Source organism: Pimephales promelas, chromosome 9 (assembly GCF_988280905.1).
Source record: "Pimephales promelas chromosome 9, fPimPro1.hap1.1, whole genome shotgun sequence".
Lineage (NCBI taxonomy): Eukaryota > Metazoa > Chordata > Actinopteri > Cypriniformes > Leuciscidae > Pimephales > Pimephales promelas.
In genome coordinates, this window is record NC_142777.1 from 21,906,828 (window position 1) to 21,920,948 (window position 14,121).

At 37.0% G+C, this 14,121-nt stretch overlaps 1 protein-coding gene across 1 annotated transcript in view; it reads right to left on the reverse strand.

The window, feature by feature from the left end:
* The window catches only part of map7d3 (MAP7 domain containing 3), a 33,861-nt gene that overhangs the window by 13,203 nt on the left and 6,537 nt on the right, over positions 1-14,121 (reverse strand). The window contains exons 2-5 of the mRNA XM_089135187.1: positions 6,626-6,764; positions 6,067-6,168; positions 4,002-4,082; positions 2,070-2,233 (exon numbers count right to left, since the gene is read on the reverse strand). Coding sequence (XP_088991313.1) covers positions 2,070-2,233; positions 4,002-4,082; positions 6,067-6,168; positions 6,626-6,764 — 486 coding nt within the window. The remainder of the gene's footprint in view (positions 1-2,069; positions 2,234-4,001; positions 4,083-6,066; positions 6,169-6,625; positions 6,765-14,121) is intronic.

Sequence of the window (14,121 nt, forward strand, 5' to 3'; positions counted from 1 at the left end):
GCCATGATACGTCCTCTGAGCTGTGCTGCAGTGGACCATAGCAAAGGTGTGAGTGTCAATGCTAAAAACAAAGTCCATGACTCCAGGCTGTTTTGCATGTCAGGTACTGAATAGTGCACACGGCTCCTGCTGTATGACTGCAAGACTAACAAAATCACCTATTTCATTTAATCCATTTAAGAGTGCTAATGATACCATCACACCCACAAATAACAAGCAGGGCATTCAAAACATTGAAATATTAAACCAGTATTAAACGTGTCCTGTATAATTAGGCTGGTTTGGGTTCAGACTTGGCATTTAGCATGGCTTTAAAATATTACACTGTGTATAAGACTATACAGCCTTTAGGAAGAGCCTCTTGTATACTACTACAATTCAAAAGTTTGGATTTTCCATGTTTTTGAAAGTCTCTTATGCTCACATTCAATCAAAAATACAGTAAAATAGTAATTTTGTTACAATTTAAAATACATTTCTATTTGAATATATTTTAAAATTACTTTTAGTTCTGTGATGGCAAAGCTGAATTTTCAGCATCATTACTCCAGTTTCCAGAGACACATGATCTTTCAGAATTCTTTAGTTATTTTAATTTCTTATGATTTATTATGCATTTCTTTTCTATGTAAAGCACTTTGCATTACCATTGTGTGGGAATTGTGCTAAACTTAGAAGGTCTTATGGGTTTGGTACGATATAAAGGCTAGGTAAATGATGACCGGATATTCATTTTTGGGTGAACTATCCCTTAAAATGCATTAAAATGTAAATAGACATGAAACCACACAGCAAGATTGGTTGCATGAACAACTCTCAAGCGTACGCATCCCCGGATCATTAACAGCCTATCATACGCCTTGTCACTTGTAGCACTACATATGCTACAAGTAAACAACAGCCAATAATTTAACAAGTTGCATTGCCATGTGACATAAGAACAAAACCGAACATTAGTGTCGCACCTGCCGGCGATGAGGATTATTAATTAAAAAAAGGACATGGATCAATCAAACAGCCTATCACACAATGCAACATCAGCCTCAGCCAGTGCATGTGGCTAATAAGTCTGCATGATCTGCGCGTCACTTTGTGAATGAGTGCAGCAGTTTCGTCTTCTGAACAAACTCGAACAAGTGTGGCGCTCACTGTGTTTTCAGTATCTGAGTCCCAATATATGAAGGCATGAACACAAAAACTTAATCTCCAGAGCTGCTTCTTAGAGTGAATGCACAAGCCTTTTTCCTTTTCATTTGAGAAAAACTACTGTCAAATACATAAATAAATTTTCACGACAAAGAGTCAAAATAAAAGTCTGGTTTGACTTGAACAAATTATGAAATATATTACTATTGTATACTAAAATTTAATTAAGTATTGACGAGTGAGAGAGAGTGCGAGAGGTACGGGAGAGAGAGAATAATTTTTACGGGTGTGAGACAATCATTTTTTAAGTATTTTAATTTTCTGTGCGTCATTTATTTTGTAAAACTACATAAATGCCATTATCTGTACCGTATCCCAACTGTTATAATAAAACATCAATTATTCACTATATAAGCAATATTTTGCTTTTTATGTTAAAGACATCGAAAAGGTAGATCAACTAACCATTAATGAATTAATCGGTAATTTGCATCCCTAGTAGCTCACTCTGGTAAATAAATATTGATACTGACTGATATTGGAAAAAAATAGTCATAATTTAACGGATTAAGTTTACTTGTGACATAAAATACTGCTTTTATGAAGATACTCACAAAGAGGCATTTCGACACATAAGTGTTTATATTTGACCATTCTAGCCCAATAATGAGGTCAAAAGATGTCTGTTCAGTACTCACACGCTTAATGAGCAGCAGTTTAATGTGCGCATCTCTCAGTCAGCATGCACATATACCAAAATGAGTTCTCTTTCCTTACTTCTTTAGCTTCTATGGCAAAATCATTCTAAAATCATTGTTGTAAGGGGTCCACTCCAACTGAATAAAATTATTCAATTCTTTAAAAAAAAAAACACAAAAATAGGTAATAAACTATATAAGAGACATAGGTAAGAAACAATTTACTTTTTCTTCCTCTAATTTCTGTTTTCTTTTCTCCTCCACTGCAGCTCTCCTTTGTTCCTCCTTCCTGCGCTGCTCTTCAAATTTCTTTTGTCTCTCCTCCATCTGACGCTCCACCTGCAGCCGGGTCTTGCGCTCTCGCTCCAGGAGCTGAGTCTCACGGGCCGCTGAACGGGCCAAACAGGGTGTGTTAACACAATTTGTTAAAATGTAAGAGAGTTAATTATGTTTAACAATGTGCAGGGTTTGGCAATCTTGTTTTTATTTTTAATCACTGTGCATCACCATGCAAAATAAATGTAGTATATACTATGTTTTTTCCTTACATGCTTCCATATCACCTTGAATAAATGAAGAGTTTGGTTTCCAAAATGAGATAAACGCCATTAAAAAAAAAAAAACTGAGTTACTCCAAAAATCTGTATAGTATCTGGTCGGTATTGAAAAGTCAATGTTTAATTTTACATTAAATGCGATATCCGCCATGTTATGATGTAATGTTTTCTCCCTTTCTTTCCAAACCGCGACAAACGCCAGCCTCCCTTCTCTGTAAAATGCGATACATCCGCTCAACCAATCACAACGCACCATTCCACGCAATGTAAACAGTAACGGCAGTGCTTTAATTACACCCGGCTTCCTAGGTTTTCTAATCTATTTTGTATTTTTTTGATCAACAAACAAACAAACAAAAAAGAATAATTTTGACGACATTGATGAAACTGTGGTGGTTTCTGCGGTGGGTAAGAAATGTAAGGCATTGAAATCGAATAATTTACGTGAAGAGATTAAGAAGATGAGGCACTCGGGAGGAGGAAAAATGCCGGCTGTTGCTTGTTCTCACACGACAGCATCGAACTTCTGTCATGCTGACACTTTGAACCCAGGGGATCTTTTGAAAAACTTTCAATCGTTTTATTCAAAAAAGTCAATAAAAACCGAGCAGGACCAAGCCATTTTACAGCTGATCGCCGTCAAAAAAAGTTCAGCAGCGACGTCCCAAGACATCAGCGATATGCAGAAGTATAGATCATGCGTAATAAATCATAATTCATGATGATTTGCTCATCTTAGTTACCCTTACTTTAAAGTGTTACCAAATATTGGAAAAAAAAAATCCAAGTCCAGGCACTCAGGGTTACAAAAGCGAAAAAGGCCTCTATTTAACAATCGAGGGCTAAACCATTAAAAAACACCGTTTTTTAATGGTTTAGCCCTCGATTGTTAAATAGAGGCCTTTTTCGCTTTTGTAACCCTGAGTGCCTGGACTTGGATTTTTTTTCCAATTTTTATGAACTTTCAGCCCTTCCAAGAGCACCAGAGGATACAAGGGACACCAGCAGCGCTCCAGCTTCCTTTTGCTTAGTGTTACCAAATATTGTTTTATTAATACAATGGATTTATAGTATGCACAAGACAATCAATACAACAAAGATGTCTGAAATATGAATATAATTTTCTGTAGTCTAATTCAAGAGGTGTCATGTGCAAATCAGTTTTAAATCTTTAAACAGTTTAAAACAGTTTTACAAAACAACAAATTCAATGTATATAAAATTAATTTTATTATAATTTTTTTTAATTTATTTCGGTTAATTGCATTTGGAAAAATAAATGGATTTATTAGATTTTGGGGGGAATTTTTTTTTTTTATTGTTATTATAACCTACAAATTCTACGTGAAAATTTGAAACAGAAAATAGTGGGTTTCATCTTCCCACTTTCTTGGTAAAGAAAACAGTTTTACTCAAATTCATCAAAATGGATTTATTGCGTTTTGGAACCAAACTCTTCAAATAATGCAAATGATCACCTCACTGTTTGAAAAAATCACTTGCACAGTGTTTCGTGTTGTCTTTGTGTTATATGTGCCAATGGTGGCATGCACGTCTAAGCTTGCCAACACCCGTTGTGTGAAATATTTTGCTTTGTCACCATGTTGCTTTTCCTGCTCTTCTCTCCTCTCTCTGGCCACTCGAAGTTTGTCGTCTATCCTCAGAGCTGCCCCATCAATGACTGAAAAAACATAACAGAACACAACGTCACACAACTAGTGTGTCAAGTGAAATCTGAACACTTCCTGGGTCATGAAAAGCTCTCGGCAGATTGCACTAGTATCCGATGTGCAGATAATCCACTGGCATGATCTGACATGAGGCTCAGGTTACAGATTCAGCTATGAGCTCACCACACCTGATATAGTATTGACACAGAGACATGGGCGTGTGTGAGGACATGCTACAGTGGTGGAATGGCCTTAATAGAGTCATGTGACAACACATTGAAGTCACAAATCAAGAGTAGTGATGCACCGATGTGAAAATTTGTGGCCGATACCGATAACCGATATCAACATTGCTGTTATGGCCGATACCGATATTTACCGATGTCGATATCCCTGTATAGAAAACACATAGCGAGGATTAGGGCTGCACGATATTGGTAAAAAATGACATTGTGATATTTTATTTTTCTGCGATATATATTGTGATATAAAAACAATTTCACCAGATTACTTGAATTGCTCTATTTGGAAAGAATGAATCATTCTAGAATGACTGGGGTAGTTTTGTCATGGAGTATATCCACAGAAACTAATATTAATAGAATGTAAACAAAATTTGTTAACATTCTATTAATCTATTAACCTTACACTTTACAAGAAGGTTCCATTTATTAAAGTGTACATTTAATGTACACTTTAATAAATGGAACCTTATTGTAAAGTGTTTCTGATTTATGTATCTTGAGCTCAGTGTTGGACAGATCAGTTGTTTTAACCATTCATTAAAGTGAATCGGTTCAAAGGAGTCATTAGTTCGCGAATCGGACGTGTCATTAACGGAACCACGGCACACGTTGTGTGATTATCCATGCAGTTTAGAACATCGCAGGAGATTTGTCTCGACCTATTTTTACAGTCTATGGTCTCGACAGTCGACACAGAAAACATTTCATCAACACGATAGATTTTTTTTTTTTGGTTTATTGAAAGTGTGGTTTCACAATTCACAACCAGTAGTTCAGAAGAAAAAAACTTCGGTCTTCCGACCTTTTACCATCGTGTATTCTCAACAATATTCAGTCAACTCAATTCATAAACATGCGTGAGGGGGAGAGAGAGCAAGACATTTTGAAGACGGCGCGCGTGACCGGTACTTTCACACTTGTTCCCTCCGTTAAACAAGCGAAAGACATTTTGAAGACGGCGCGTGTGACCGGTGCTTTCACTCTCTCTTGTTCCCTGAGTTAAACAAGCGAAAGACATTTTGAAGACGGCGCGCGTGACCGGTGCTTTCACTCTCTCTTGTTCCCTGAGTTAAACAAGCGAAAGACATTTTGAAGGCGGCGCGCGTGACCGGTGCTTTAATTGACTCTCGTTCCCTCAGTTAAACAAGCGCACCAGTCACTCATCTACATCACTTACCGGTCAAATATGGCTTTGGCGGGATATGCATTACGCATTAGGAAGGCTGGCAGAAAACAGCTCACCAGTTCCAGTCTTCGTGTGCTTGATGTTTAAACGCACTTGCGCTTTTAATACGCGTGCAAAAACAAACATCCCCGCCCCCACGCACGTCAAATACACAGGGAATGATCATCGGCCTGTTCACATCGGCCCTATTTTGACATCGGAACGATACCGATGTGTAAAAAATTGACCAAATCGGCCGATATTATATCGGCGGCCGATATATCGTGCACCACTAATCAAGAGTGTAAAAAAACTCAACAAAAAAAGCTCTAACACGAATAAAGATTGCTTGAGTGGAAACATATTGTGTTTATTGCTACAAAAACATGTATGAAAGAAAGGCAGAAAATGAATAAAGATGCTACAATTTCAAGTTAATGAAAAATACTTTATTTTACTAATTAAATACTAAGTAATACTTAGACTTTCAGTGTCATCAGGACAAGTAATACTCTGGGTCTGCAGAAAACAAACCCTTGTGGATCCCTGCAGTGACCGATAGAGATCTGAGATCATGTTTGTTACCTGGCTTGGTCTGGCTCTTTGTTGTGATGGCTGGGGCTGCTGGTGTTGGGCTGTTCCCTGCCTGGCTGCGCCGTTCCTCTGCTTGCGCCTGCGCAGCTGCAGCTGGAAATGCAAAGAGACAAAATGCATTTTTGGTCAATCAAAAAAAATGGATTGAATGAAATGAAGGGAATTTTAGATTCTGTGAAAATGATTTTAACTTCCATCAGATGGCTTGAGATGTTATTTTATTGTTGGGCAAGTTATGCATTAACGCATTTATTAATTTTTAAAAAAAAAATTTAATCGAACGTTGACGCAGTTTTTTTTTTTTTTGAAAGTCGGTTGTTCACTGCCTTACATAGGCCTACAGGCAAACCATGGATAACAGGAGGGATGGGAAGTTGGTCAGCCAGCAAATAACCCACCAAAACAAGCAGTGGAGAGGCTTTGGCAGGTTCTCTCAGGTGAACAGAAAGGGAGACAGTGCTCAGCGCTCTGTGAGTGAATGACAGGATCTATGTATAGTAACCATGGCAATGGCCTTTTTAACTTAAATTAAAATTATACATAACTTTACCTGATAGGCCTGCGTTTAGTTTAGCTGGGATGCTCTGCCATGTGAATTCCCTTCTGTTGATGTCCTGATAACTATTCTGGAAACTCACAAACAGTGAGCCGAGGATCAGTCTATCTTCCAATAATTTGAGCTGCGCGTCCTGTACAAAAAGTTATAGACAATTCAAATTCAGCAACGGGCATGTGCGGGCGTGTGCGTGAGGCGAGCATGACCACAACAGTTTTACAGGAACGCAACCCGCTTGTCTCTGCACCTTGTGCTCGACCACTTCACCTTACTCAATACCTCTACGCTATAGACTACGCGTTGGTTTTCATTTAAACTTCTGCGTCACTGACGCTGAATCACACATGCAGCGGGAGCATTTGAAACCTGGGGAACGGTTCTAGCAATCACAGTGCTTGCAGTCGGCTACAATTGACGCATTGTTACATTTTTGGAGAGGTGCACGTCAGGGTACGCCGAAGGGTACGCGTGCTACAAACAGCCTACTACGTAGCTATGGCGTGAGTTTGACGCAGAAGTATAAACTGGGCTTTACCTATGTTTAATGTAATCTTAGTGTCCGTGGGAAACCATGGCATGACCAAACTAGGGTTGCAACGGTATGAGATTTTCACGGTATGATAATCGTCTCAGAAAATATCACGGTTTCACGGTTTCACGGTATACGATATTAAAACTATCATTATTATAATCAGCATCAGCTACAATGGCCCTTAAATGAATAAAAATATATAATGTTTTTGGTTGAACATGGTTTATTGTAACAAAGGTTTTTTCAATAGAGTCTTTATAAAATGTATATTTATTTCCTCAGAAATTCTGGGTTGTCTGAAATAACTGATCTGGATTCTGTGATTGAATACAAAATGTATTTTTGAGAATGCAATCAGATAAAATGTAACAACTTTAGTTTGTCTACACAAGAGAAGTTTAATAAATTAAAACATGGACAAAAAAACTATACACAATAGTAATATATTTTAATCATAAGCTAAACCAAACTTTTTTTTCCCAGGTTGTAGGGGAGAGCGGGGCACAACCTAACACTTTTTGCTTTTGGCTCAATTAATTAAAAAATAATTAGGTTAGATTAATACTTTTTTTTACACAAGCAACATGCACATCTCTGCTACAAATGAACACTTAAAGTTTTTTTCTAGGACCTACCATTTTCGTACAGTTGGACTGAAAGTGACAGAAGTGCAAATGTTACAACTTACCCCATATGCGGGGTTAATTGTAACAGAGAGAGGGGTTAGTTGTAACACTTGTGTGTAACACACATAATTCAGTACTATTTTATTTGTATAGTTTAGTATTGTTTGTGCATCTGTATAGACAGATATCCATACATATCCCTCATCCAATCATCCTTCTATTATGGATCAATATCATGGATAGAGACATAGAAAAGGGCTGCATAGTTTTGCAATAAATAATAATAAATAAAATTATAAATATTGTAATTGCAATTAAATTAGATTTGTGTGTGGCAGCTGCATGATGTACAATTATTATTATTATTAATAATAACAGTAATGATAATACAAATTAGCTTAAAATAAAAATTTAAAGGGTTTATTGCATTAATAACAGGCCATATTTTTAATAAATAAACAAGTTATCATTCATAGAACACTAAATTTTAAACATTTTAAATCCCAACATTGTTTGTGAACGTCTAACAAAGTTAAATGTATACTCAAACCTGAAAAGTTGTGTGGCTCTGTTTTCATTTGATTATCATTGTAGGCTACACTTGGAGGCTTAGTTGTACCACTCTGTTAGAATTAACCCCGCTGTGTATTACATATTTTAAACCTAGCTAACAGTCGCTAGGAATTGCTGACATGTTTCAAAACGGTGGTATGTTTGAGCCAACAAGACGGTGATTAAGGCAATATAAATTTAGATTTGGAAACGTATACACCCAACTCAGAAACCGAAAAAAACCTATGATGAAAAAAATTACTTTCATGGTGTCAAAACACTCTTTGTCTAGTATCTTCACGAAATATAATCAAAACTTTCCGCAAATTCGCGGGAGACCGTCTTCTGGCAGCAAGAGAAAAATAGCCTGACGAACTGTGTAAACGGTCCGTGTTACATTTAACCCCGCGTTAACACCTACTGAACACCTATGAGTTTCAGTCAGTGTATTTGATGATTATTCTTTAAAAAAATAATTATAAAGTGCACATTAAGTGTTCTCTGTCTAGATATGTTCATGTGTTCACGTCTTCGTAGTGGCTGAGACAGCTTTAAAAACCATGAGCGTCATGCGTAATTGAGTGTGTACTAGATCTACTAGACGAAACGGCGCTGCTCATTCAGAGACACGCTGAATATAGAAGGGGCTTGCACACCAGTCTTTTTGCGTTGTATATTCACAGACACGCACATCGCGATTTGATTTAGGCTACTGCATAGCTATATTTTGCTTTATTTATCCATCTATCTTTTTAAATCGCACATTTTACGTGGCATCTGTTTTGTAACGCAAAAAGACGCATGTGTGCGTCTTTTTGACAGACCGGGATTCCCTCAGCATGACAGAAATAATATGGCCTTAAGTTATAAAAGTTATGAATAACCTTTATCTTCACGGAGGGATGGTGTTCCTAAATATGGGAGAACCTATTCGACGTGTTTACTCCTTTTGCAGCCACTCTTCGTCCACATATCTTGCAAACTGGATATCCATCTTCAAGGACAACATCACAATCGTTTTTCGGATATAAGTTACAAAATATTCCCATACTTGGCGGGAGATAGAGATTCGCAGCCTCTGTCTCGGACATTTTCAGCGCTGTACGGATATGGAGTAAGCAGTCAAGCTGAAAGAAGTTGCATGCGGCAGTGCAGGTGAATTCTGTTTTTTTTTTTTTTTTTTTTTACCGCAGATAAGCAAATGTGCACGATATGATAATCGTACATGTCAATATCGCGATAAACCGTCATACCGGTATACCGTTACAACCCTAGACCAAACCTAAGCTACTATCAGAGAAGTAACGTTGGTCGACTTATATCTATAATAGTGGTCATGACTACATAGACTGTTTCTGCTGTTCCCTGATAAAAGATACCTGTTGAGAAAAACAAGAAAACTGGACTCATTTTAACAAGCTACATAAAAGGTAATGCACTGGCAGTGGCAAATAGCTTTGTTTTAGTATCTGATTTGATTACATTAATGTTTAAGTTTATTAATTGCTACTGTGTAAAGGGAATACTGCTGGTATAAAGCATCTGATTTGTTTCAAGTTTTTGCAAACCACATGTTATTGCACTTTTGTGTATATAACAGTCCATTTAAATCAAAAGTGCACAATACACTACTTTAGAATTCATTATTAAATTTTGCGTGTAACAATGCGATTAATCGCGATTACAAATTAAACAATGCCCATCACTAGTTATTGTACAATGAGGCAAAATGTACAGTCAGGTATACAGTGTTTGAGTCAAAGTAACAGAAAATACTACTATCTCTGCTCAACACAAAACACCTTTTAAATGCTCATCAGCAGTCTTGCAGCAGGCAGGAGAGGAAGGAGATGATAAGATAAGGGGCGGATAGGATAAATAAGACATGGAAAAATCAAAGTCTGTGTGCCTTTGTAACAGTTCTCTCCCTTCACAGAGTGTCAGAGAGAGAGAAAAAGAGGGTGTTTGTTAAGCTGGCAGTGAAAGAGCATGTGATGTCTGTATGGTGAAAATCAAGATGCTACTGATAGACAGTGAGCCAAAGAAAGGGCACCATTGCGCACATTTAACTGACTGAGAATAAACCATCTCTTTAGTTCCAAATCCTGCTTAAGCTCACCGGTTTATGCTTATGTGTTTTGATTTGTTGTTGATCATAATGTCCGCTGTGCATAAAAAGCATTTGACCAAGTGTTTTTTTTTTTCTGACTCTGACGGATTCTCACTAACTTAAAAGTATCTGAATGGCCACTGCATTCACACTCAACCGATAGGTAACTAAAGGCACTGTGATTGCGGTGCCACCAGCTTGGGCCCGTCATCGCTGCTCGCAGCTATATTCTTTTTTTATATCGTTATATTTAATGATGACTTTTATTTTACAAATAGCATTTTTGCCAAACAAAATGATTACATTTATCTTGCCTAAATGTTTGCGCTCATTGCATTTTTACAATGGGGTAATATTGTTGTTAAGAATTTACACAACACAAGGCTTGACTTAAATTGTTTAATTAAATTGAAAAAAGTAGCATAAATAAATACAATAGAATAAAGATACAAATAAAGAGAAAAGTTTTTGAATAGGTCTAACACTAGTATTTATATACAGAAACTGAATAAAGTAATCAAATGGAAAATTAAACTGGGTAGTATTTTAGTCCTGAATAAATGAAATACATAGGCTATTAATCCTGATGCATTTTACTTAAAGCTCACTTTTGTTGTTTTAACGACAAAATTAATGACCGACACACATGGCTGCCGTCACTTTAAAAGCTAGTAAGTGCACGGATCCTGTGTTCACTATATTGAAATTTGAGCCCTGATACTATAGTAAAAATTATCTCAATTATTGTTTATTTCAATCATTACTATTATGACACAATTGGCTAGTTGTTCAGACAGCCAACCAACAAGAAAAAGTGGAGTTTTGCACAGCCCTAGATTGAAATAGATTGAGCTATGATACTGCATTTAGTGCCAGGCTGGGTAATTCCTGCTGAAGTGAAAGTACCATGACACACCTGCAGTAAATGCTTTATTAAAGGACATGCTTACATTTTAAGCAAGCTGTTTTGCTCTTTTCACTGTCTTAATGTCTCATCTAAAGCTCAGGATGACCTACAAGGAAGAGGGATGAATAGAGCACTCAGGCCATAGTCCGTCAGACTAATTGAATATGCAAACACCATCTGAGTCATACTCTGAACCTCACACTGTGGGCTTTGCGACACGCGGCATGCAAATGAACACCGGCCCAACAATGGACAAACACAATAGAGAACATTATCTAGGTCTTGCACATACATTCATGATGTAAAGACAACGAATGCAAGCCCATGCTGACCTCAAACTGTTCCTTAGAGCGACTCCAATTAGTCTGCATGTTATTTATGGGCCACTAAACAATAGGTTTCAAAACATTAGACAAACGTACATATGTGGATTGCTAAACAGCTGTTGCTAAGACTTTATAGACCATTTCACAAGATGTAAACAACACTGGTCCAGAAACACTTCCTGTTTCAGTTTGTAACTGTTTTCTTTATTGCACATGTAAATAAAACATCTTAAAGATGTTTGTTTAACTTTTTGATTCAGTTTTATATGTTCTTTTGGTTGTATTTTATCCCAGCTTTTATGTAGTGTTAAAAAACTGAAACAGGAAGTGCTTCTGGACCCGTGTTGTTTACATCTTGTGAAATGGTCTATATTTACCTTACAGAGGAAATTAGACTGGTATCATTGAGCACACAGCAAACGGTTGCTTTGGTGCCTACATGTTTAAATTTGTTTGCATATCCTGAAATCTCACAGCATGGTCAAAAATGATTTTTTTTTTTTTGAGCAAACAGTCACAAATTAAAATGGTTATTTAAGCATGCAAAAACAACAAGCATTTAGTCATAATCTGGACCAGAATTAACCACAATGCATTGATGTGATTAAGATACTCAATTTAGTGTCAAAACAAAGTTGTCACATCAACGATCAGATTGCCTTATATCACTGCCACAAACACAGACGCAAATCGGCATTGTTCTCAATATTTAAACAACTGTGATTGCCGATCATTGAGCTTTAAAATTTATTTTGAGCAAAAACACACTAAAAACAGACATGGGTTGCATCATCCCTTCTGACAACAGCTGCCCCATTTAAACAGTCAGATGACTAGATGGGCTGTTCAACAAACCTTCCTTCACTCTGTCTGACAGAACACAAAGAACGGTTATACAAATAGCAACACTATGCTCTATGTCCTGCATGCACATCCAAGGAGATCCAGCAGTCAGGGAGAGTCAGCGCTCAGTGGGTCAGTGGGGTCTTGTTACCGCTCACTGTTTGCCTCACTCTTTTTTCTTTTTGCTGCAGTAGCAGCCTGTTATTGGGACAACAGGAAGTGCTCTAGGGCAGATGCCAGGGGAGGAACGTGCCTGCACTTTTCAATTCTTTAGGCCTGAACAGAAGCCACAGCTGTGATTTTACATGCACATATTTAAACAACATACATTGTCCTGCATTGTGTATTAATACATATCAAAATTACCTAGGTGGTGAGTTGCCTGAAAAACTAGATAACTAATTGATCATAAGTAAGTCATTTGTAATAGGTTGGTTTCAGGTTCACCTGACCCGACACATTTAACACGGTCTGGCATTCTGGTGAAAAACAGAACAATGAAGCATAATAAACAAAATGTAAAGGTCATAAAACATGTTTGTTTTTTTAAAAGCACAAAGCTCATGGCGGAATGTTTAAAATAGGGTTGTCCCAATACCACTTTTTCACTTCCGATACCGATACGATAAATATTTTTTTTCTTTTTTCCAATATTAATAAAATATATGAAAGCACTCTGATCAAGTAGGGTACTTCAGTACTTAAAGTTACCAACAGGTTTAAATATAATCATTAACAAGTTTAAAATTACCCATTGATCTACGTACTTTTGCATCCATTTGTTTTTCCTTTTTAACCCATAAAATGAAAAATGAACACTAGTATTGTTAAAATGCAAAGTTGAACACCAAAATTTAAATTTGAACTGTAGACATGCAGCGCAAACAAATAAATATTGACGTATTTTTAGATTTCTGTTAATGAATTTCTACCCCTTTATTATTAGCAAGAGAGAGAGACAGCACAGCGCAGTATTTGTTTACATTTTAGCGATACACGGCAATGTCTTTGGAAGATATGGAGAAGGAAGAGAAATGAAAGTGGTTCTAGTGGGTTTATAATGATGCTATAGCCAGCTTTATTTAGAGCAACTGCTTGTCGATAAACTGACAGCAGCAACAGTGAGCAAAGCATGATTTCAAAAGCAATACATTTCAGCACAGTTCGCCTTTTATTTAACACAAACAAACGAAATTAATACTCTGTTATTCAACTAGAGTTGTTTAATTGTTATAGATATATCTGCACCGCGAAATGTTTTAAAAAGACACTTTTCGCATTGACAGGGGAATTTCCTATCTGTTCACTTGACGTTGCATGGCAGGTGCAAATGAACGTATCTGATTCAAATCAGATTTATTTCCACATATGAATGAAGCCTGAAACATCAAGTATGACTGAATTCTCACAGTTTAACGTTACAGGTTTGGGGGTTTCTCGTGCACCCAGCCACTGCAGAACTGTTCATAAGCTTCTAATGACTTAAAGCTTCTGAACACTCTGCATTTGTGTAGACAGTAACGTAAGGCACTGTTACCATAAACCAGGTGCTTGACTATGTCAGGGTATGTGAAAGGTGGTAGTGCTTCGGGTC